Genomic DNA, 24,349 nt, shown 5'->3' with positions numbered 1-24,349 from the left:
GACAGAGTCCTGGGGATGAGAGGCACCGCGGACGGCCCTGAGCTGCACACCCAGGAGCCCTGCGGTGGTAACTTCCATGGTACGTGCGCTGGGAAAGAGCGGCGAGTGGTGCACAGCGGAGCCCCCACCCCGGCGTAGCCGGCCGGGCCCTCCTGGGGAGTGGGCCCGCATCTGCAGCCGTACCTTCTTGGCGGCCAGCAGCAGCTCCACGGCCTTCTCGTACTGACCGTGCTCCAGGAAGAAGTCGGAGCAACGGGCCAGGAGGGCGGGGTCCGACTTCTCATCCAGGTCCTCCGCCACCAGCTGCAGGGCCACAAACTGCTGGGTGGCAAAGGCCAGCTCCAGGGCCTTGGAGAAGTGGCCAGCCTGTGGACAGCGGGGCTCTGAGTGTGCCATCGGGGCGCTGCTGGGCCGCGCCGGGCCGGGCTGGGCCGGGCTGGGCCAGGAGGCCTCACCTTGTGGTACAGCATGATCACCCGGTCCATCTGCTTGCCCTTCTCCTCGTAGTAGCGCGCGGCCTCCAGCATGTCCTCGGGGGAGCTCAGCAGGGCCAGGTTCATGAGCTGGTCGTCCAGGCCATGCTCCTGCAGGGGCACAGACATGGTGGGGACCACCTTGCGGGAGGGTCTCCCCTGGAGCAGGACCCTGGCGGGGAAGCAGGGGCGCCCACCTTGCACAGGCGGATGGCGTTGTTGAAGGCCTGGGCACGCGTGTAGAAGTGCACGGCCTGCTGCACCTCATTCTGGCTCTCGTACTGCCGGGCCAGGTGGTAGGAGGCCGCCCAGTTCCCGGTCTTGCTGGCTATCTCAGCGGCCTAGAGACACCAGGGACGCTGGCTTCGCGTCCAGCCTGCCCCCCTCACCTGAGGGCCAGCCCCCTTCCCCGGAGCACCCACTCCTCTCCATCAGCACAGCCACCCCGTGTCCCCCCAGCCCCAACCTGGTCGGGGCACCTACCCGCTGGATGTTGCCCTGGAAGCAGTGGACGCGGACCAGGGAGAAGTAGTCCTGGGCCAGCTCATAGTAGTGCAGCGCCGCGTCCATCTTGGCCTGGCTCTCCAGGTACTGGGCCCACCACTGCCACAACGTCCTGCGGAGCCATGCCTCTGCTCAGGCCCTCTGCCCTGGCCCATCGGCAGCTGGGAGATGGGACGCCGGGCAGCTGAGCCCGAGTGAGGTCCCGGGGGAGGCCCCCGCCTGGCCACCTGGGGTCCAGCTTGGAGGGGCTGGGACGCTCCATGCCATCACACGGAAGACTCCGGAGGGAGGCCCCGCGGGCCGGCCACTCACTTGTCCTTCATCTTGTTGACGTACAGCTCCAGGGCCTGCAGGTCCTCCACCAGCATCCGCGGCACCTCAAAGCGGTGTGTGTCTGACTTCTCGTAGCTGCAGGAAGAGAGACGGCGTCACTCACCCCCTACCCCGGTTCAGCCCCGGGGACCCGAGGTCGGATGGAGCCTCGGCTCGCGCCTGCAGCTCTGCGGCTGTGCTCCTGACTGCGGGCTCCACCACCACATTGCCCGGGTGGGGGCCCAGGCCCGGCGGGGCCCACGCACTCAGCCAGCTGAGCCCGGCTGCTCTCCCTAGAGCCACAGGGCTCAGGCGCCCCCCGCAGCTGCGCTGGCCCGGCCCCTCCCCTGAGAGCCTCGGACCCCTTGGGGCGGCTCACTAGCTGAGGGCCAGGCTGCAGTCCCCGCTGGCCTCCAGGTGCCGGGCGTAGTTGTAGTAGGTGGTGCGCAGGTGTACGCGGTCGTGGCGCTCGGCCACCTCGATGGCCCTCTGCCACTGGCCTGAGGCCTGCAGCAGGCAGTTGAGGAGGTCGTAGCGCCCACACCTCCTGTAGAGCTGCTCCGCGTCCTCCTGCGGGAACAAGGTGGGGGGCGGGTACTCTGGGGTGTGGGTGGCCTGCCTGTCAGCCAGGGTCTGACCCCCCCATCGCCGAGGGGCATCCACTCACCAGCATGCCCAGCTGCACAGCCAGTGCGGCCACCCTGGCCTCCAGCTCCGGCTCCCGCTGGGCCTCGCGCAGCGCTCGCGCCCCCCGCGCATGGCCCATGTGCCCCAGGCACACCCTGGCCACGTCCAGCCGCTGCGTCTTCATGCACATGCGTGCCATGTTCTCCCAGACGGCCTGGCTGCAGTGGAGGACACGGCGCACAGTGAGCGGCCACCCCCTGCACCAGACAATGCGGGGACCTGGCCGGACACACGGTCTCCAAGGAGGGGGCCACGTGCAAGCCCCACAGCTTCACCCACAGAGTGGACCGGCAAGCTGGGGCCCATAGGCCCTCCCGAGGACGCAGTGACAGCCCTATCCCCCAGCCTGCAGCTGGGACCCTGCCCCTTGCCCAGGCCCCCCCTCTGCCGCCGGCTCCCACGAAGACTAGGGGCGTCCTGCACAGGCTGCCAGTCCCGTCATGCGCCTCAGAGCACCGCTGCCCACCCCCAGCACCTCCATCTCAGACTGGGCTCCTAGCGGCCCCACGTCCTCCCACAGAGCCCTCAGGTTGGCCGGGGAGCGGGGTACGACACCCAGATGGGGGTGAGGGTCCCGGGGGCTGGCCTGCAGAGCCTCTGACCTCCCGGCACAGGCTCGGGGCGGGGGTCTTCCTTCCTCTTTTGGAGGTTTCTGGCATCTCCCTCCCTCCCACCCCAGCAGGTCGGGCCTCCCCAAGAAACGAGAAGTGAGGCTGGTGGGAGGGAGGGTGCTCCATGGCCAGATGACCCCACAGTCCCAAGGAGCACAGACCAGTAACTCCTGGGACGTGAGTGGCTGGTGGACCTACCCCGCCACCAAGCCGGGCTGGGAAAAGCCCGTGGGAAGTGCCGTCCCTGCATGCTGGCCGCTCTGATGGCAGCTTCACCCTGTGTGGGTTCTGGGGTCCACGTACCCGATTGACAGTCCACATGGACACCCGCCCAGTGCCCATGTGACTGTGAGAACTCCCTGCTGCCCGGGCCCGTGTGGACTGTACCCTCAACATAAGGGGCAGACAGGCTCCCAGCACCAGACTCTCCGGGAAGCCCAGGCCCCGCAGAAGCTCCTGGGACCCACCGAGGCCCCTCCTCCTGGGCTGCCTTAGGGAGACCCTGGTGGATGGGGCTGCAGTGGACAGCAGCTTCACATCCGCCCAGCGGCACACACACCACTGCGCTTCTGCCATGTGTCCCTGCTCTAAGGTTATGCTCCTGGGGAGGCCTCGGGGGGGCTGAAGGCCCGGCTCGCGGGGGGCAGAGCTTGAAGGACGAGGGGACCCTCGGAGGGCATGGTCACTCCTGACTCAGACCTGCTCCTAGGCCAGCCACCAGCCCCGTCCCCGCTGTCCCCTCCGCCCGAGGCTGGGGGCTGGGAGGGCGCTGGCCCCCCCAGCCCATGGAGGAGCCCGGGTGGGTGACCCGGCCCACGGCCTGCCCAGCCCGGGAAGACAGAGCAGGGACTGTGTTTCCTGAAACCACTGCCTGCTGTCCAGCAGAAGTGAGCCACGTGAAGACTGGCTCAGGAAGAGTGATTTAAATAAGGAGGGAAGGGGATGCTCTGCTGTCGGAAGCTTTAGGGAAAACCTCCTGAGGTGAGTGACTGCACCATGTGTGCAGGGACCCTAGCCCACGGCGCCCTTGGAGGGGCACCCCTCTGCAGGGTCTTCTGAGCTGACGGTGCGAGGAAGGTGGAAGGCCCGCTAGCACCCCCCAGACTCGGCGTGGCCGGTGGAGCAGGGGTCAGCCTTGCCTCTGGCCCTGGAAGGAGGGAAGTGGTGAGAACTCAGCGAGCGCCTCTGCTGCGAGCCCTGGTGGGAAAAACCCAGAAGAGGTAAAAATCTGCTGGGAGCTGACGGGCCCTGCCTCTCAGGAATGTAAACTTGCCGGCCTTGTAGGGGACCTAGAGCGGGCAGGGCCTTTGGGGGCTGACCCGCCCCGCTGGATGTCAGCACAGGCAGGCCAGGCCGGGTGAGGGGCTGAGACCCCAGCAGGGTGATGGTTTATGGGGCGCAGGACAGGGCACCCCTGTGAGACCAGCAGACCCCTTGGGCCCGTCAGCGTCCGCAGCAGACACAGCCAGGCCCTCACTCAGGCTTCGCTGGGTGCTCAGCTCATCCACAGCCCCCCTCCTGCACACGGATGACGGCCTGCTCTGGGGGGATCTCTGAGTGTGGGTGAGGGTCTCGGCTGGGAGGTGGGGGCGTCCAGGGCCCCCCGCACACCGGCCTGTCACTGCTGTGCACCATGGGTGGATATAGCACTCACACACGGGGGGAGCGGCTGATGGTGGGGGGGATGCCCCGTCCCCGGAGTAGATGACTGGCCCCCACCCACCCCACCCGCAGGGGCCAGACAGACAGCGGCCCGAGGGCTGCAGGCGGGTGCGCGTCCCTCCCAGGGAAGGTGGGGTGCGGGGGAGGGTCTCGCCAGCCTCCCAAAGAGGCCCCGGCCTTTCCCATCAGGAAACACATCCTGTGGGCGTCTGGCCGCTATTTGTTGCAGTTGGCTACGCCCTCCGGCTCTCCAAAAACAGCCTCAAAAACAACCATTTCCTCCCTGCTGAGAGACGGGGAAGACGCAGGCGCGAGGAGCGCGCGCGCGCGCGCACACACGCACACACACGCGCCTCCTCTGCCGTCTGCTCTCCAGGCCCAGCTGCTCCGCGGCAGAGGCGCCGGCAGGGGCTTAGACCCACCGCCCGCTGCTCCCCGTCGCCCCACTCCGTGCCCGCCCCACGCTGGTCCCGAGAGTGGCCCAGGCCCTGCGCTCTCCTGCCTCATCTGCCTGTGGGTTTCTGCTCGCTGCGGCCTCCGCCCCCCAAGAAGACGGCGCACTCAGGACTCAGGGCTCTCGCTGGTGCCCCTGCGTGCCCCCCGGGATGGGAGGCCCCGGCCTCGGCACAGGCCTGGCACTGCTCCAGGTGCAGGAGGCCGGGTAAGGGGCCCGCGAGGCGGGCGCCCCCGCACCTGTTGCCTGGGCCTTCCCAACGCCGCTGAGCATGAGCGGGGACGTCCTCTAGCCAGCCCCGCTGACACGCTGACCGACCGTGGCTGGGACTCTCTCCACGAGGCGAGACGGCACCGTGGCCGCGATGACCATCCGGAAAGTGGTAGCCACAGCCGTGCTGGTGGCCCTGGTCTCTCTCGTCCTCAACAACGCGGCGGCCTTCACTCCCAACTGGGTGTACCAGACGCTGGAGGATGGCCGGAGGCGCAGCGTGGGGCTCTGGCGGGCCTGCTGGCTGGCAGAGCGGCCCCGGGGGGCGCCTGGCCCAGGGGCCAGGCCGGGGCAGGCGGACGCGCGCGACTGCGAGGCCCTGGGCTGGGGCTCCGAGGCGGTCGGTTTCCAGGAGGCGCGAGGCACCGTCAAACGTAAGTCGGCTTGTTTCACCGCCTCCTGTCGAGTGGCCGGCCGTGCGCTGGGCGCGCTGGCTGAGGGAGGTGCTCCTGGAACCCGGGTGCACCCCAGGCTCCACGCCCACCCTGCCCTGGCCCCTCTGGGACAGAATTCTTTCTGTGCAGGATGGCGCTTTTCTCTGCCATCATGGGTAGCTAGGGGACGGATACAGTAACCAAAGCAAGGAAAACGCATTTTTCCTGGTGGAAAATAAAAATTGCTAATGAGTGAAATAAACAAGGAGCTTAAGGCACGCGGCTGGGTTTGGACTTCGTTCCACAGTCATCAGGGTCCTTCGGGCTGTGGGCAGCGCTGAGGGAGACCCCCGGGGGGCTGGCTGGAGGTGGGAGGCCCAGGAGAGACTGGGAGACTGAGGCCTGCAGAGGGCGAGGAGGAGCCCAGGGCCCTGGCTGCCCCCACTGCCCCCAGCGGTCCTGTCTGGTTGGTCACGTCCGGCACAGGGTCTGGAAGGTGGGAATGTGACTTTGAAAGCTTGGTCGGGTTTGAGTATTTGTGAGGGAAGGTTCAGGCGCATGAAAACGCCTGACACCAAACGTGCGGACGCAGGGTCCCGGCGGCTGACAGGAAAGGCCTCCACCCAGGCTGGCAACAGCCCGTGACAACTGCAGACAGGCTCCAACGCACAGACCTCCTCCCCCTTCTGAAGGCAGCTCTCCTCCCAGGAGAACGCAGCTCCAGAGGGGCTTCGGCTGGCACAGGCATAACTGCCCCCAGGTGGCTGGGCCCCTGGGACCCTAGCCCTTGGGAACTGGCTGGAGGCCGTTGTCTCCACTTGGCAGGCAGAGACGAGGCTGAGGGAGGCGCAGGGTCCCGCTGAGCCCCTGAGGGGACGCCACCCCTTCTCTGCAAGTAGAGCCCTCACCGCACAGCTGGGGGTTGTCCCATGGGGAGTGGCCAGCCCCCCGCCCCTCGTAAGCAGTGGGCCACAGCCTCCCTTAACACGGACAGAGCCTGGAGGAGTTGGCCTGTCCCATGAGCTCTCAGACCAAGGCCTGCGGGACGCTGGCAGGTTCTCTGAACTTGGGGATCCGGGACCTGCCAGTCAGGGGGGTCCTCTCTGGGCTCTGAATCTGTGCTGAGGGGCAGTGAGAGCCAGTGAAGGGGGCTCCAGCGTGGGCTCGGTGCAGGACACGACTCCCCAACCCCCAGGGGCCCCGTGCTCCCCTGCAGGCTCCCCCTGCCTCCCGGGGCTCACGGCCGCCTGCCACAGCCCCCAACACCACCACGCAGGTGCTCGCTCCGGGCACCCCTCACCCAAACCCCTTGCTGAGCCGGATCGCTTCAGGCCAGGAAGATGGGGTGGGGACACAGCCTGCTCCTGAGCCCCACGGCTGCCCCGCAGTGAGTCTCGAGCGGCCGCTCACCTGCTCTCACTCACTGCCCCACCTGACTGCCACCTGAGAAGCCCCTGAACAGCTCTTAGAACGCCCTCCTCCGTCACTCAGCTCTTGCATCAGGGGGCCCTTAACGAGGCCCTGGGCATCAGACGTTTTCCCCAAAGAAGGGGGCGGTCAGTGCAGCTGCTCACACGTGCACTGCCGCCAGGAACAGGCGCTGACACGCTTCTCACCAGCTCCCTGCAACAGAGCGCTGCTGCCCTGGGGGGTCCCAAGAGGTGGGGGCTTCTGGTCTTTGGGCCTGTCCCCATCCATCCCATCAGCAGCTCCCAGCAAAACCCCAGCCCAGGCTTAGCCCGATGGTCCAGCCTTGTGCTGAGCCAGGGACGGGAGGAGAAGGGGGCGGCCTTGAGCCTGAGATTGCCTCCGTTCGGCCACCCAGGGCCCCGTGCCTCTCCATCCAGAGCCAGGCCAACCTGGAGGGCCCAGACAGCACGCAGGTGCCCAGGGCAGTGCTCGGGGTCAGCGGCCACCCTCCCGCCGGCTCTGTGTCCGCATCCTGGCAATGCCTGCGGAGCCCAGCCAGAGCTGCTCGGCGCGTGGGGCCAGCACTGCCATCCCCCGAGGGGGCAGGATGCGGTCAGGGCGTCTGGCCACTCCCACGTCACGTCGGTCTCGCCCCAGAGCACAGGGCCCTGCCCCAGGTCGGCTGGCTGAGCACGTGCTGTGGCCCTGACTTTCGATACTGATCAGGCGGGGTGTGGGGGGAAATTGGTCTTGCTTTCCGACCCCCGTTCTCTCTGCCACTTTCCATCTCTCCATGTGTTGGACACTCTGTCAGGCTCTGACACAATTCTGTCCTTTCCCTGAACCAGAGGGGACATGAATAAACGCGTGTCCAGTCTCGAGTTTCACCTTCACGGCTCCTCCAAACCAAGTGCCACTGCCCAGGCTGCGCACAGCAAGTGTGAAGAGCTGTCAAACGCTTGGGCTCGCAGGACGCCAGCAGGACACGTTCCCCCGGGTGGCTGGGGAAGGGTGAGGCCGAGGGGAGGGTCCGGGCCTCCGTCTCCCCAGCCCCCGCTGACTCAGGGAGGCCCCCGCTTGGGCCGGGAGGATGGGGCTCAGGGCCTCGCAGTGCCAGGACCCGCACCATGCAGCGTGGATGCTCCCGGCACAGCCGGCCAGTCCGTGTGTGTCCTTCCTCACCTGTGAGGCTGAGCCCCGGGACCAGAAGGACTGCCCTGGGCTCAGGTGGACCCCACACTCATGCTCTGAGCATTCGTCACCCTCAACAGCCCTCGTCTCCACCTCTACCTCCAAACTCATGATGTCTTAGAGTAGCAGGGACTTTCCATGGGATAAAGTCATTTGAAGGGTAACCGTGGTTGAAAGAAAGTCCAGGTGAAAAGGCAGGAAGAGCATGATGAACAGCCTCCCCGGGAGAGCCTGCGAGCGGCCGAGCCCTGTGCTGATGGGGGACCCATGTGGCCTCCTGCTCCCGAGTGCGGTCAGGGGACCCGGGAAGCCCTTGCGAATAGCCAGGAAGGTTCCCGCAGATCATGAGATCCATTGCCCTGCTGCCCCGTGTGGGGAGGCCAGAGGCTTGAGCCCACATGGGGATGTCGGGCTCCGTGGGCCTGCCCTGAGCTCTCCGGCTCCTCCCTTTAAAGGTCAGGGTTCCCAGAGACTGCGGCCACGTCCTGTGGTCGCTCTGATGACCACAGAGCCCAGGACAGTGAGGCGGGGGCCTAAGAGCTGCGGGCAAGAGCGTCAGGTAGAGGAGACATCTGTCTGTCCGTCCATCCATCCAGCTGTCTGGGAGTGCTCCTGGGCCCTCGGTGCTCGGCTCCTCCCGCCAGTCTACCCACTCACCCCCAGGGCTGCTCCCACATCTGTCCAGAGCCTGGGGTGCGCCCAGCCCTGAGCAGCCGCATGGCACAGGCCTGGGACCTGGGAAGGGCGAGACCCCTAGAGCTCTGGACGGCAGGAGAGGGGCTGGGGGCAAGCAGCCTGAGACCCCCAGGCAGGAGGAGTGACCCTCTGGTGGGAAGCAGCACAACTGACCACACATGCTAACGGTGAATGCTGCCCACCCGCAGCACGCTGTACTCAAAGCCCCGGGGCAGGCAGCTTTTACACTCTGGAAGGACCACGGGGAAGGGGTAGACTTCACAGCTGATGGCTCTGCCGTCCAGCATGTGGGTGGGACGGTATCTCCCCCAAAGGGCCTCTCGATGACACCACCCAGCCCCCGCCTCTGTGGTCCAAGCACCAGGCTGCCCGCTGTGCACGTCCCACACGTCTTGTTCAGGGTCCAGGGTCTGGGGTGCAGGTGGGTGGGGGCTGGGGAGGGGGTGGTGACACTCAGGGAGATGGACGGAGGAGACCCAGTGTGGGCAGGGAGCCCGGCCTGAGAAGCCTGGCCAGAGCTGACCGTGCTGACCGCCGCTTCCCTTCCTCCCTCCCCGCAGTGCAGTTCGACATGATGCGAGCCTGCAACCTGGTTGCCACAGCGGCGCTGGCGGCGGGCCAGCTCACCTTCGTGCTGGGGCTGACAGGCCTGCCCCTCCTGTCACCCGACGCCCAGTGCTGGGAGGAGGCCATGGCCGCCGCGTTCCAGTTGGCGAGTAAGTACCCGGCGGGCCGGCAGCTCAGCTGCGGCTTCTAAAGTCACGGCGGCCCCCGCAGCTCACCCTTCCACCCCACCCGTCACTGTGGGCAGCAGCCAGACAGAAATACACACGGTGGGGGGAGGAGCGCTGCGGTGCAAGCCTAGGGGTTTGGGTCTGTTTGCCCAAGGCCTCTGCCCTTCCCGCCGTCTAAGGTGAGGTGCCCACACTCGACACTCGGGTGACCCGCTTGGCTTTTCAAAGTCTCTGGCACCTGCTGTTTCCTTGCCCCTCCGCAGCCTGGGTGGCAGGTGTCCTGGGTTCACGCTCCTCCCGCGAGGCTGCCGCAGCCTGCCATGGGGATGTGGGCATGTGTGCACGTGGACAGAGGGGGGTGCCCTTCTGAGCCCTGAGGCTTTTCTGGCTAATGGTCAGCAGGTAGGAAGTTCTGGGCACGCATGTGGTTCCCAGCCTGCTTAGGGTTGGGCTCGGGGTATAGATGTGGTTGCCTGGGGCTTGGCTGGGGTCAGACGAGCGTGGTGGGGGTGACGCTGAGGAGAAGGGTGAGGCCCAGGCCCTCAGCGAACAGTCCAGAAGCCACCTCGCTCTGGGGGTGGGGCGGGCAGGGCAGGGCCTGGCCGCTGCCGGCTTCCGAGGACAAGAGCAGTGGCCCCACGGGTGATGAATGGGCCTGGCCAGGGAGGCTGTGCAGTGGCCAGGAAGCCCCGAAGCCACCCACTGGTGTGCCATGGGAGTGGGGCTGGGGTGGGGGGATGTCTGTGCTGGTTCCCCCCTCCCCCCCCGCCCCCCGCGTGTTTTGCTGGCCCAGCTTTAACGATCATGGGATCCTGGGCTTTCAGGTTCCTGCTGCCCATGGGGAAGGGCAGGTGGGTGGCCTACAGGAGGGGGGGCCAGGCATCCGGCTCAGGGGAGAAGCAGCGCCCAGCGGTGAGGCTGCAGCCCAGCCCTGGGGGGGGGGGCAGGAAGTGTGAGTGAATCACGGGGGACGATGGATCCTGAGCCCCCCCCCAACTTCCTGGAGAAGCACAGTTTCCAGAACGCGGCTGACAGCTGGCAGCACTCATGCTGGGAAGTGCCGGGTGGGACTCGGAAATGGGTCCTATTCACAGGGCGGCGCGGCCCTAGGTCAGTCACTTCCCTGGGGCAGCCCAGGGTGCCGTGAGGCCTGGGAGAGCGCACAGTAGGTGTCGGGAGAACAGGGCTGCGTCCGCCCCACTCGTCACCCACCAACGGGGTGAAGCTACAGGGCTGACGCCCACCCTGCCCAGGGAGATTCTGGGACTGGGGACCGCCGCCCCCTCCCTCCTTCAGGACCGTTTCACGGGCCGCCTCTGCTGAGCTCGGGGCTGTGGGTCCTCGCCTCGCTGAGACCCCCCTCCCTCACGAGGGGTCATCTGGAATTCCATCCCTTGAGGAAGGAAGTGGGAGATTCTGAAAATGTGATTGGAAAAGCTGGATTAAAGACAGATATTCGAGTAGCGTTAAAGGAATAACAGTAACAGCTCTTGACTCGGAAAGGGACTCCTCCCAGCAGGAGGACCAAGTGTGACACTGCACCTTGGAAGAAATGTCTCTGACACACTCATTTGGAATTATTAGAAAATGTATTGTGGGTTTGGTGTAAAACCTGACATCTTACTTTCTGCAAACTCTTGTTTCAGAACAAAACTGTACTGTTTGCAAGTCACACACCAAAAAATTGAAGCGGGGGAGCGACCGCCCCCCCCATTAACTAAAACCACACTGTCCTGCAGCAACGGGTGCAGAGCGCACACTGCCCTCCTGGGCATTCCCGGGCCAGGACCACCTCTGGGAGGCAGGACTGGGCTCTGCCCAAACCCGTCAGGCCGGCAGAGGCTGATGGAAAAAGCCAGGAGCCCGCGGGGCACCTGCAGCCCTTCCGCGGTCCGTGCCCCCACCTCCACAGGCCTGCCCCGCCCCACCCATGTCCGCCGGTCCCCCCATGGGGCTGCCGAGCCCAGAGAGGAAATGCACTTGGCCCTGTTTAGACTGCTTCATTGACAAACAGTACAGAGCACAGCGCCGGGCCTTTCTTCTACCACGCAGCTAATTTTAGAGTTAGGTTTTTTCCTGTGCTCTGGTCTGTTTTAAACAGTCAGGGAGAGACTGAAGGGCGCCAGGATATCCTGTCCCAGGAGGGGGAAATGCCTGGTGGTACCTGTTATACAAGGGAACCTTGAGTCCCCACTGCGGGGGCCAGAGGGTGGGCGGGGGAGAGAAGGTGCTCGTGGAAGGGGGAGCGAGGCTCCCCGGGAGGCGGGAGCCCTGGGACCAGCCAGAGAGCAACACCCCAGCGGGAGGAGGCAGGAGGGCAACCCGCGGCTCTCCTGGTGATACCACAGCTGCTCCGGGCACCGGTCCCCTGGGCATGGGATGCCCGGCCCGGCTCTGTGAAAGGGCAGCCCCTGTCCCCCCTCGCTCAGGGCTGCAAGTCCAAGAGACCCCGCCTCAGACACCAAGGAGGACCCCAGGAGACAGAACGACCTTCACTGACTTCATCTGGTGTGCTCTACTGCACTCAGGCCACACACAAGGGTTTCTAATTTCTTTGCAGAATCTTCCAAGTGTGATTTTCATTTACCCTAAAGTTGAAAAAACTCCTTGCCGTCCCTTAGTCCACCCCTATGCATGAGCTGAACACCCCGTGAAAGCGCCGTGCATGGGGCAGGGGGAGCAGGTGCCAAGTGGCAGCCATCTGCCAGTGCCGCCCGGCTGGCCCCTCCTCGGACTTGAGCCCCTCAGACCCCGCAGGGTTGGAGAGCAGCGTTTGTGCAGACCGCATAAGCTTCATGTCTGCTGGCCTCCTCTCTCCACTTGTGCAAATTCTCGGATTGTTTTTGTTGAGAAACTTACTAACACGCTAAGGGCCACTTACCCCACACCCAAGGAGGGGGCGGACTTTACTGTCCCCAAAGCTCAGCCGGGAGACGCGTGGTGGCTGTCCTGGTATCTGAGTGGGAGAGGATCTGTTCACACGCACGGACCCCTTTCTGTGCTGTCCAGTCAAGCTCCTGGCTTGGGCCGGATGGCTCGCTTTCCTGTCTCTTGCCCCTGCTGCTCCCGTGACCGTGTTCTTTCCCGGACTACCCCTGGTTGGCGGGGGTGGGGGGGTGGCACTTGTCCACACCCTCTGCTGCTCACGGCGCTGGAAGCCCACCTGCGGCTGAGCCTCAGGGCCCCATATGCGAGGCCTTGGCTGGTGCTGCCCCGTGGACCGTGGCAGGCACCCGTACGAGTTCAGGGCTCAGCCCTGCATTTTCCATCCGTGCCCCTGCGCGGGCTGGACAGCCACTCCGGAGGACGGCCTGTGACAGCCAGCAGAGCCCAAGGAAGCTGGCAGGAAGGAAGAGAGGAGAGGGTGCCTGAGCCACGCTGCCCCGGCCGCCAGCCCACAGGAAGGGGCTGTTTGCTTTGGAACATAAGCTCATGAGGACAGAATCAATTCCACGTGGGTTTACTGCAACTCTCCCCTTAGATTCGCTTCAGTGACATCACGGAAAAGGCTCCGGAGACACTCAGGAGCAAGGGGCCCTCGACCCAGGCTGAGAGAGATGGGCGACCTAGCTTCAGAACCTCATCAAAGTAAATGGCCAGTTTGGTTTCAGGAGGATGTGCACGTGGCCAGCGCAGCAGCTGCCACCTCTTCGTGTCCCCATGGCTTTCCACTGCCGACATGGGGTGCATCGCGGTCCCCGTGGCGACCGAGTCTGCTCAGCCACACCGCCCCTGCTGGCCAAGGGTGGACGAGGATGAGCGCCGTCCTGCTGGAAACCCACCCGCACAGCTCACTGTGGACTGCAGAGAACTCTGCTCAAGACAAAGCGTGAGAGAGGCGGGGCTTGGCCCGCTCAGGTCACTGACAAGCGTCCCTCCAAGAGGCTGCGCTCACCTGGCCCCTGCCTCTTGCAGCCGTGTGTGCAGAGCTGTCTGTTCACATGCCAGTTCACACTGCTTTCATCTGCTAACATAAGAACATCCCCAGTGTACTTGCAGAGGAAGTAATAAGCAGAGAAAAATGGCAAAAGAGTAACCGCCTGTCTATTTGCCTCCAAAACAAAGGACATGCTCTTCAGCGCCCTCTCAGCGCTGGAGGCTCTCAGGGTCCTGGCATCAGAGGCCCAGCCCCTCATCCTAAATGCTCGTGTGGTGGGCGCTGCACCTTGGGGGTGGGCCTGGATCAAGGGGTGCTGATGCCCAGCTGTGTGCCAAGGGGACAGGACAGGAGGACTGGAAGCAGCCTGCCCCCAGCTGACGGACACGGGACGCGGCACCAGGAAAGGGGGGGAGGGCAGTGTGTGCGGCGAGGGGCAAGGCGAGGCCTGGTCAAGCCCTCCGCCTGCAGGGCCTTCCCCACATGAGTGGGGATGACGTGTGTCCTCTACGACCTCCGTGGGGCAACCATGCAGCCATGGGAAGTCACGTCCCCAGAGCCGTGACGTGTGCCAGGAAGCACTCGGTAGTGGAAGAAGGAAAGGTTAGCTGCACTTCCAGAACATTCTATACGCCCTCCTGTGAGCCTTAATAGACAGGGCTCAGGAGACACGTCTGTGCTGCTGAAGACAGGAGCGTGACACAAGAAGCCTGTGTTTGCTGCCCCGGCCCATCGGTGATTGCCGCTGTCAGCCGAGCCCATCTGGACTGAGTGCAGGAGCTGGGTGCCCGCGGCCCACACCCCAGTGCTCTGTGTCTGACGACCGCGTTCCAGACACTGCTGACTTGGGTCACAGTCGTGTTTCTTGCGACCTGTGACAAGCAGGGTCTTACTCAGGCGTGTCCTGGGAGTGGGTCTCGGGTCCCCGGGCCATGTGTATGCCCCGTCAGCGTGCCCTGTGCTGGTCTCAGCCAAGGCCTGTCCTGGTCAGGGTCTCAAGACTCACAGGCCTTCACTTATGAATTCATGGTCCTCTGTCCATCAGTGATGCAAAGCCAACCACGTCAGACCATCAGCGGCCCCAGAGGCCGTGGGGACACCTAGTGCTTTCACCCGCCCCCTGGGGATGGACACCACGACATAACACATACAAGGCAGACGAAGCTTCCCTAAAAGCGGGAACAATGGGCTCTGAGCACAGCGGAGGGAGGGGCTGGTGCGGTGCAGCCGCCGCGCTGGGTGCCCTCCCGGCCTCACCCGGTGTCCACGCTGTCCCCCGCCTACAGAGCCCCTCACCAGCCCAGAGGCCCCCCGGCCGTGCTGGCAGTGCCCTCGCCCCACTCCCCCTCCTCCCAGACACTGGCTGGCATGCTGACTCGCCCCTCCGCCCCATCCCCCCGCTCTCTGAGTCCTGTTGAAAAAAGGCCCAACCAGCGCCCAGACATCATGACAATGAAGGGACGAAGAGTGCTTCCACTTCCGTCTCACAGAACACAGGCCTTAACCCCTTCCATCACGAACGCAAAACTGGCCACACGAGATAGCGGGCACGGGCTGTTTGTCCTCACAGGCACAGAAGTGCCAGGGGTTTCTTTCTGCCAGTGTGTATGACAAACAGAATCCATTATTTTTAACAGAAAGGAAGCATGGAGAAGCTTCAGGTATAACAAGATCCACCAAGTGCTGTGGAGAATGAACACAGGGCTTAGTCAGCGTCACTGTTGCTGAGCACATGACCAAGGCAGGATAGTCGTTTGAGTCAGACTTTCTGGAAGGTGCAGAGAAGGCGAGACCATAACACTTGTGCTTCGAGAAAACCCCAGCCTGCACCCGGCACCCAATCAGGATGTGGTTACTAGAACCGACCGTGGGCATCACTGCGATGACCCTCTGCCCAGGGGCCACACCGGGTCGTGCGTGGCCTGGTTTCCTGAGGAAAGTGGGCGGGGGGGCGGGGGGTGGGCAGCAGGAGCAGAGTGCGGATGTCACAGTGCAGGACGGGCACAGGGACTCAGCGGGCGGTGCGGCCTGGCCAGAGCCCAGGGCAGGGGACCAGATAGTCTGGGAGGGGCGGGGAGTCCCATCTGGACACTCTGGGTCCCTGAGGGCCTTTGTCCTCATCAGGCACGTTTGGTTCCTTAGAAACAGACTCAGCCTGGTCAGCACAGCAGAGGGTGTGCCAGGGCCACCCGGCAGGGGGCTGATGACCCAGGGCTGCGAGGAGGGGCAGGCTCCGAGGACAGCTTCCTGAGCAGCAGGACCGCGGGCCTCTCCCGCCATCCTAGTCACCAGGGCTTCCAGCCCAGACTCAGACCTGAACTCTCTCAAGCGCCAGTGCCTGTTGGCTTAGCCCATAGACTCTGGGTGTAAAATCCCAGTCTTCTTATTGTAGGAACCAAAAGATGAAGTCTGTGGAGCCCCTGAGAGACAAAACCATGTCTCTCGGGGACGACAAGCCAACACAAACAGCTGACCGAGGTGGGGCGAGGCTGCACAGTCCTGGACGCCCACCCCCCTCGGCCCGGCACGATTTGAAGAGAGACAGGGATGAGGGGGACGGGGGGAGGAGGGGGGCGGGGTGGGGATGCTCTTGAACCAGCTGCAGCTGCTCAGAGGGCAGAGGAGACGCCTGGAGCCTGGCTCCCGGCCCCCCTGCCTGCCCAGGTGCTAGGAATAAAAAAACTCTTAAGGATGGCAATTCAGCCAAGTCAGACACCAATCTGAGCTGTTTCCAGGTACAACGTAGAAAACACGTGTGTCTCCCTTCACTTTGAATGAATCAGGCGTTTACAGGCCTGGCGGACCTCCCACGGGGTCACTGCTGGGCCATTCAGGGTGAGGAAGCGGGTATCAGCGTTACCTCCGTGGGGAGGGCGCCTGAGGAAGTGGCCGGACACCTGCCAAGTCTCAGGAACCACCTGAGCCCCAAAGACTGGGCCTGGCCAGGACAGACGCCCCCCCAGACCCACAGGCCCCGAGGAACGCAGCTGACTCCGAGGCAGGGCGCGGGGCGGGGCTGGGCTCCTGGCCCCCGGAGACAGGGCTGGCTGGAGGAGGGCCGGGCTGGGAGCGGGGGCCTCTCCAGTGGCTGCCTCAGCCCGGGCTTCGTCCGCAGGTTTCGTCCTGGTCATTGGGCTGGTGACGTTCTACCGCATCGGGCCCTACACCAGCCTGTCCTGGTCGTGCTACCTGAACATCGGCGCCTGCCTGCTGGCCACCCTGGCCGCTGCCATGCTCATCTGGAATGTCCTGCACAGGCGGGAGGACTGCACAGCCCCCCGCGTGATCGTCATCAGCCGCTCCCTGACCGCGCGCTTTCGCCGCGGGCTGGACAACGACTATGTGGAGTCGCCGTGCTGAGGGTGACGCCCCCTCCACCCAGGGACCATCTAGGAAGCGGGGTGCTGCTCCCCACTTGAGCACACACACATGCATTGACCACGTTATCCATGGACACGGGGCTTGACCACACGGCATCCGCGCCCTCCCCTGCGGCCCGCGTCACGCTCCCGCACGGCCTTGCACTCTGTCCTGGCCCGCGTTAATTTATTCAGCATCTGCCGAGAGGGGCGTCCCAGGTCCTAACTACTCTGATAAAGCAGAACACGGGGAGAGTTTGTGAACTGTCCGGACCTTCCTCCAGGGACTCAGAATTCACAGTCAGATGGTCACGGCTTTATGACAGCATGGTTTAAGTGAGGTCCATTTACTCCTGATTATCCTTCTAAGTTAAAATAAAATGCCAACCTCTCACCATGGCTTAAAGCTTGTGTTTTATCCGCTACACTGCCAAATGGTGAGGACTCGGGCCAGTCCTGTAGTTTGTCGGCTGACCGTCAGAGAAGGCCCAGGGCAGTGTGGCTGGGGGTCCCTCACACCTCACTCACGCCTCCACTCAGAAGTCCCCGTCCCTACAGACCCCAAGCTCCGGCCGCATGACAGCGTGCCCACAGTTGGCACAGTAAGAGAGAAACGTCTATTGGCTTCAAACAATTCAGAGGTTGGTTTGCTTTTTCCCCTAGAAGAGTCTTCACCGCATCCAGCCGGGACCCCGTCACTGGTGGCTTCAGACCTCCGTCCGAGCCCCAGCCTGCCGCCAACAGCGCCGGACCCGGCAGTTGGGCTGGAGCCCCGACTCCCCGCGCTGAACACCAGCACCTCAGGGGTTCACACCAGCCAGCACCCTCAGGCCGGCGGCTGCCCGCCCACATCTGTGAGCCCCGCGGGTGCCGCGCCCCCTGGCGGCGGGAAGCGCTGCTGGCATCTTGCGGCCCAGGAAGCCAGGCGGGGGCAGGGAGGCACCTGTGCAAAGTCCTCTGCTGCCTCCCCACAGGCCAGCCCTCTAAGAACGCTAAGAAACATTAAGCTTGGCTGTCACACCCTTTCCTACAATGAGCAGCCTGGGGCTCAAAGGCTCTGCTGCCCCAGGAATCTCTTTAGTCAGAGCGAGGGATGGTAAACACAAAGCAGAGGAGGACAGCTTCAAAGAACGTCTGGCCTGACAGTACGTCAGCACACCTTGGGGCGGGAGTACACTCGGGGGCCACGTGGGGCCGCCCCTCGTGCCCAGCAGCTCAGGGTCCAGCCTTAGCGGCGTTCCGCACACGACGACACACACTGCAGTGGCCCTGTGGTCACGCGTGATCTGTGGTGGAGCTTCTTTCAAATGCCAAGTGCCACCAGCCATTCTTCACTCCCCGATTAAGAGCCTCTCGCCCACCCAGGGGTGGGGGTGGGGAAAGCCCCTCTGCTCTAGACCACGATGACCAGGGTCTGACCCAGTTACAGACCCGTCTGCAGACAAGAGGGGGCAGGCGCTTATATCCCATCCTCTCCTTCCACCTGACTTCCATCCTTCAACAGTTTTTCTACACTTTCTGATTAAACTCGGTCAGATGCTCTGGAGAAGCTCGCCCAGGAACAGAGAGGAAGTCGCTTATAGACAGCCCTTGATGTACAACTTCTCTTGGAGCAAGTTTAATTGCATTTTGCCTGCTGTTTTGAGGGTTTACTATCAAAACCTTTCCTGGGTGGTGCAATTATTCCCAGAGAGACAGGTGCTATAAATATTTAGTGACTGCAGAATTTTTGACTAGGAAGTGTCCAGACGCTAAAATAAATCTAAACAACTGAATCGTAGCCCCTGAGGCTCTGAGCACCATGAGGCCAGCCAGATGCCATTCGCATCCTAGTTTCCACCAGCATCTCCTTGAATCCGTGAGACACCACACACACCAAGAAGACAGCGACGGTAACCACCCCCCGCCCCCCGTGAGCAGCCCCTCACCTCTTGATGAGCTTGATGGACCTGAAGGCCTCATCCATGTCCCCGACGGCCAGGAAAAAGCTGAAGTTGAGAATGGCGTCCTGCGTGGGCTTGTCGCAGGCCTCCAGCCCCATGAAGTCCCGCAGGGGCCTCCTGCCCACTGCCTGGGGGATGCACTGGGACCCGGAGTCCAGCTTGTCCTCCAGATTAGCTTCTCCTGGCTGGATGACAAAGAGCACTGTTAACCTGTGGGTCCCCATGAAGCCAGTGCACGCCTCGGGCCTCTCCCTGGGGGACCCTCTGCACAGACCCCACATTAAGCAACACTCTTGGCAAAAGCATCACACATCTGCAGGCCCTCGAAGGGACCAGAGCACGGGGCTCCAGCTTCAGACAGCGGGTCCGGCTTCAGACAGCGGGTGATGCAGGCATCGGCATGCAGGGACCTGCTGCTGAGGCAGTGACATCAATGGCTCCACAGCCATGAACACGTGAAAACCCCCACCCCTCAGCTGTCTGGAAACTTCCTAGAAAGTGCTCCTCCTGTCACATCTGACCGTGTGCACGAGGTGTTAAAACCACGCCAGCACCACTGCCTTCTGGTCCATTCCCACCTCTGGCTACAACAGGAACACTTGCTAACACAGAAAACACAGCTCATGACACAGAAAACACAAGAGTTCATGCGCTGAGGCCTAATTTTAAGTCACCTTACACTAAAAGCAAAAAAAAAAAAAAAATCCACAAAAAGCCTACACATTTCAGTCCTTCCAACTGAACAGTGAAGAAGAAAGAAGTGAAGCAGCAGGAAGCACAGAGCTGAGGAGAGGGGGATGGCAGAGCTCAGGGGGGCAGCTCAGGCGGCACCCCAGCCCCACAGGACCAAGGACCAAGGCAGGGCAACAGGCTGCAGCCCCCTCTGTTCAGGGGCTGTGGGTGCCCAGCTGAGAACAGGTGGCTCAACCAGCGTTTCAGGGGGCTGGAAGCTCTGGCCGCCCATCACAGATGCGCCCACCTCTGATCAGCACTGACCTCAGGGCCAAGAATGCTGATTTCAGGTCTGGGGGGGACTGTGAGGACTCAGAGACCACATCCCAGGGATGGCAAATAACTCATCCAAAATGGTTGGGGTGAGTGCTGATGACTTCGTTTGATCAGAAATTTAAACACACATGAGTATGTAATGGGGCGTCCCTGGTGGCTCAGCTGGTAAGGAGTCTGCCTGCAATGCAGGAGACCTGGATTTGATCCCTGGGTCAATCCCCTGGAGGAAGGGATGGTGTATGTAATGCACACACACAGGCTACAGACAGAACCTGTCTCTAGCTGTCCCCAGTGGCACCTCTGGGGGCTACAACCATGGAGATTTGCATCATCTCTGGTCTTTATTTCCTTATTTGCAGTTCCTGAATTTCCTACAGTGAATATAGGAATGGTAGTTTAGTTGCTAAGTCATGTCCAACTCTTGCGACCCCATGGACTGAAGCCTGCGAGGCTCCTCTGTGCAAGGAATTCTCCAGGCAAGAATACTGAACTGGGTTGCCATTTCCTTCTCCAGGGGATCTTCCCCACCTAGGAATTGAACCCTGGTCTCCTGCGTTGCAGGCAGATTCTTTACAGACTGAGCTACTAGGGAAGCGGGCTTCCCTAGTGGCTCAGCTGGTAAACAATCTGCCTGCAATGCGGGAGGCCTGGGTTCAGTCCCTGGGTTAGGAAGATCTCCTGGAGAAGTGAATGGCTACCCACTCCAGTATTCTGGCCTGGAGAAAAGAGTCAGATACGACTGAGCGAATATAGGAATAGGTACTTCTAAAAAATCAACTAGACTTTTTAAAAAGAAGACAGGAAGGTGGAAGGGCCCAGTGCTTTTGGGGGAGCCGGGAGGGACACCCCTCAGTGGAGCTGCTGCCCACCTGCCCGCCCTCGACCTTCCCCACATGGACGGCGACCTTGGATCTGCTGGGATCTCAGGAGACAGCTCGGGGCACACGGCTTGCTTGTGTAACGAGAGCCCCCAGTGAGGAGGAGGACCCAAGGACATGGCTGTGCCAGCAGGGCCCACCTTTCTCGTGAAGTAGTAGTGGGGCACCTCGATCCCCAGGAGCGTCTGGAAGGCGGCAGGCCGGGGGAAGCTGTCCTGCAACAGGAAGCCGTGCTCTTCTGAGACGAAGAAGGACAGGACCAGCACATCTGCCTGCAGAGGGATGCGTCCTGTCTCAGTTCGACAGCAACTTCCCTGGTTATTGTCCAACCCCACTGGTATTGCCAGGAAGTTTACACGAAACATAGAGAATGTAGAGTGGCCGACAGGCCGGCTCTCACATAACCCCACTACCCCTACCCAGGACCCTACACACGAGCCCTGTGAAACAAGGTGGGTCAAGAGAGATGCAGCAAGAGGATCAAGAGGGCTTTCTCCAGGATCACTGGGTATTCTGCAAAACAGGACAGTGGAAAGCGGTGGAGTATGGGCCCAATGAGGGGATGGGGCTCAGAGTCACTGGTGTTGGGGTGTTGGGGAGGGCGGCCCTGCAGAGAGGGGAGGGCAGTGACCGAGGCTGGGCCTGCTGATTGGGGAATGACTGAGGGGACCTTCGTAACTGGACCCCCCAGGATGTGCTAAGATCAAGGGTGACTCCGATCCCCAAGAGAAAATGGCACATGACAGATGGTGGGGCCAGCTCTCGATGTCGGCCCAGAGGGGAGAGGTGTCCCCCGACGTCCTGGGGGTGGAGACTGGCTCCCTGGAACCCGTTCCCTACGACTTCCCCAGGGACCACATTGGGAAGACAGAGCCCACCCTGGCTGCCCATCCAAACACACAAGCGACCGCGCAAGGAGCAAGGGGCCCGCACTGGCCTCGGCCGGCATGCTCCTGTCCGCAGGCTGTGGCAGGGCGCTGGGCACCTCCCGCACGGCTTCGCACACGAACAGCCTGGGCTCGCTCTGATCCCAGAAGTGGCTCATGGGAACGAGGTCTATCAGCCTCTCATCCTCCAGGGCCTGGCTCCTGAAAGAGAGAGAGACCCGCACACGTGGTACATTGAGGCCCTGAAGAAAGACCGGCAGGGATGCTAATGGGCCCTCTGCACCCCGAGACTTGGGGCTGCCCGTGGGCACGCAAATCGCAGCCCTTTTGGAAGCTCAAGTTCCTGGCCTGTGACTCCAGAACCTCAGAACCGAGGAGACAGATTAGACTCAAATCCCCGCGACGGCCCAGGGGAGTGGGCTTCTGTTTCACCTCTGGTCCCCACTGCTCATGATCACTGAGCTCTTCCAACAATGAAGGAAACTTAGCAACAAACTGCCTCCAAGCCAACAAGTAACTGAGCATCGTTTTCAACATCTTTTTTCAACAAAGTCCTCCCAAACCACAGTCTTACTTCTTTGTCTCCTGCCCATTAATGGACAACGTCTCTCTCTGATCTATCTGTCCCGTCTTGAGGTCGAGGATGGTCACTGTGTCCATATCCACGTCATAGAAGCAGATTTTGGAATCGGGGCTGTTGTCAGCCTAGGAAGAGAGAGCCGGAGCCCAGTGTGCCCGCCCACTGACATGCCACATGCTTGGGAGAGATGCCTGAGGTCCCAGCGAGCGAATCTCCAGAGCGCGTAATTCCAACATCAGCTTATGTTCATCCCACTGAAATGGCTGCGGGTTTCCTCTTTTCTAATTTCAGCCGATCCCCATAGTGGCTGGGCCCACCGCTGTCCTCCAGCCCTGCTTCTCTCCTCCCAGCTCTCACTAGGGTTGTAAAAATTTACTTGAGTCTGCTCATCCACAGGGGTGGGGTCAAGTCCCCCATTTAACACATCAGTTTGTGTTTCCGGTACCCAGCAAAGTGAGTGGTACACACACGGCAGTGAACAACCCACTCTTGAATGAATGAGTGAATGAGAGAGTGAATGAATCAGTGAATCAGTGAATGAGTTAGTGAGTGAACGAATGACTGAAGGAATGAGTGTGTGAATGAATGAATGACAGAGGAGCACGTGAATAGACACTGATGGCAGGAAGGCACCAGCTCCTCTAGAACCAACAGCCCTGCCACTTGGCTCCTTCACATCCACTCTCAAAGCAAGAGGCTCCAGGTCCTCCCACATTGGTCACCCCTGGTGCCCAGAGACCTTAGTCTGATGATGGAAAGAGGCAGAAGGGAAGAAGTGAAGGTCTCTGCAAGAACCATTGCTTCTGATGACACAGGGAGTGAAGTGAAGGAAGGTGGGGAGGTGGAGGGAGCTCCGGGGGGCGGAGGGGGTGCCAGGGCCGTGGGAGGGGGAGTAGGCGGGGCAGCGCACACAGGGACCCACCTTGCTGAGGAGGAGGCTGATCTTGCTGCCACTGGCATTGCACCTGAGCGAGGTCAGGCCCCCCACGCCTGGGACCAGCTCAGCCAGGCTCTTGCAGCCACAGTGCACCTTGGCCATTCTGCAGAGAGGGATGTGGTCTCAGTGGTCCCGCTGGGGACAGCAGGCAAGCCCTTCCCCTTGGGTCTGGAACCTGGGCCCAGCGGCTCTCACTTCAGGAACATGAGACCTGGGAAATGGGCTGGGCTCAGAAGACAGGGCGAGTTTTCACTTTTACATTTTTTGGTGGAGATATAATTGACACACACGTTATCTGAGTTTCAGAAGCACAGCGTAACAATCTGCTATTTGTGTGGCTGAGGTTTTAAAGTTCTATTTTTGTGAACAGGCAGGAGCACTATCTCGTTCCCACAGACAGGAGCAGCTGATTACAGATGCCAAGCCGCCCCCACAGCACAGCCGTGGGCTCTGCTGCCCATGCTTCGTTACAGCCACGTGCTTTTCCACTGTGTGGACAAACTCAAATTTATTATATTAGTCCCCTATTAAGCTGTTTCTAGTTTGATGCCTCCAGAAACAAAACCGGCTTGTAGAGGTAGCTCGCCACGTCTTTCTTTACTTTACTCACATTTCCTTACTTTCCCCCTAGTGTTCTCTTTCTGCCCTAGACCCCTATCCAGGCCTCACGTGACATTTAATCATCTCGCCTCCCTGGGTCCCTCTGGGCTGGGACAGAGCCTCGGGCTCCAGGCTAATTTCGTGTGTTTCCTGCAGAGGCCCAGAACACATTCCAGCATCAGTCTCCGAGGAGCCCGCTCCCTGTCCTGCAGGAGGACCCGGACCCAGATCTGGGCATGGGTGTGCTTATTGTTTCCGGGCTGTCGCTGCTCCCAGACCCCGGCGGCGGACAGACCAGGCCATGTGCACTGACTGCTGCGTGTCCTCGTACCTGCATCCACCTCCATCTACACAAAGCCACACCTGGCTCCAGACTCAGGTCTCCACCTTGGATGCATCTGCTCAGGGGTCGCTCAGCCTCCTCCCCTGATGACTTAGAAACCACCCCCCAGGTGAGAAGCCGGTTCCCCGCCAGTCCCCATCCTGACACTCAGCTGCTCACCACCAGCCTGGATGCCTCCCCGCACCTGTGGAAACTGACTTTATCAGCAGAGTGCATGCCGTCTGCAGCCCCTCAGCCGTTAGTCTCAGGGCCCCACTCAGGGCCAGGGTGACCCGGGCAGCTTCTGGGGTGGAGGGAGGTGGTTCCACACACTCGTGAACAGAGGTTGTCCTGCCTTGTCTGCCTTCCATCCTGGGCCCCCCTGAACTGAAAGGTTGTTTGAATTTGCAGATACTAATGCTCACTGTGAGCTGTAAGGTCTGTGGATTTTGGCAAGCGCACTGTGTCACGCGTCTACCACACAGTGACACTGCTCCCTACTTCATGCAGAGATTAAGACTTTGAACCAAGACATCAGGCATTTCCAACAGAAAAGTGCACATTAATGTTGAAATGAGAA

The 24,349-nt window shown here is 62.0% G+C and overlaps 2 protein-coding genes across 51 annotated transcripts in view; one reads left to right on the top strand and one right to left on the bottom strand.

Annotated features, from left to right (window-relative positions):
* IFT140 (intraflagellar transport 140) overlaps positions 1-24,349 on the bottom strand; it is a 55,095-nt gene that overhangs the window by 8,123 nt on the left and 22,623 nt on the right. For 28 of the 50 annotated variants that reach the window (XM_081555616.1, XM_081555632.1, XM_081555648.1 and 25 more), the window contains exons 15-26: positions 22,833-22,950; positions 21,905-22,035; positions 21,381-21,531; positions 20,584-20,715; positions 18,543-18,742; positions 1,957-2,134; positions 1,669-1,859; positions 1,290-1,385; positions 957-1,089; positions 671-814; positions 456-584; positions 184-366 (exon numbers count right to left, since the gene is read on the bottom strand). In XM_081555616.1, coding sequence (XP_081411742.1) covers positions 184-366; positions 456-584; positions 671-814; positions 957-1,089; positions 1,290-1,385; positions 1,669-1,859; positions 1,957-2,134; positions 18,543-18,742; positions 20,584-20,715; positions 21,381-21,531; positions 21,905-22,035; positions 22,833-22,950 — 1,786 coding nt within the window. Of the gene's footprint in view, positions 1-183; positions 367-455; positions 585-670; positions 815-956; positions 1,090-1,289; positions 1,386-1,668; positions 1,860-1,956; positions 2,135-18,542; positions 18,743-20,583; positions 20,716-21,376; positions 21,532-21,904; positions 22,036-22,832; positions 22,951-24,349 lie in introns of all 50 variants that reach the window. The other 22 variants (XM_081555623.1, XM_081555641.1, XM_081555657.1 and 19 more) reach the window with 1 other exon arrangement.
* Positions 4,540-17,008, top strand: TMEM204 (transmembrane protein 204). The gene is made up of 3 exons (XM_081555663.1): positions 4,540-5,347; positions 9,205-9,360; positions 16,371-17,008. The coding sequence occupies exons 1-3, from the start codon at positions 5,068-5,070 to the stop codon at positions 16,613-16,615; spliced, it is 681 nt and encodes a 226-aa protein (XP_081411789.1). The 5' UTR covers positions 4,540-5,067; the 3' UTR covers positions 16,616-17,008.

The sequence above is a fragment of the Giraffa tippelskirchi genome, chromosome 13, assembly GCF_054371585.1.
Source record: "Giraffa tippelskirchi isolate mGirTip1 chromosome 13, T2T-mGirTip1v1.2.pri, whole genome shotgun sequence".
In the NCBI taxonomy this organism is placed as follows: Eukaryota; Metazoa; Chordata; class Mammalia; order Artiodactyla; family Giraffidae; genus Giraffa; species Giraffa tippelskirchi.
Note: the sequence above shows the minus strand (reverse complement) of the source record. Positions and strands in the feature narration are given on the sequence as shown.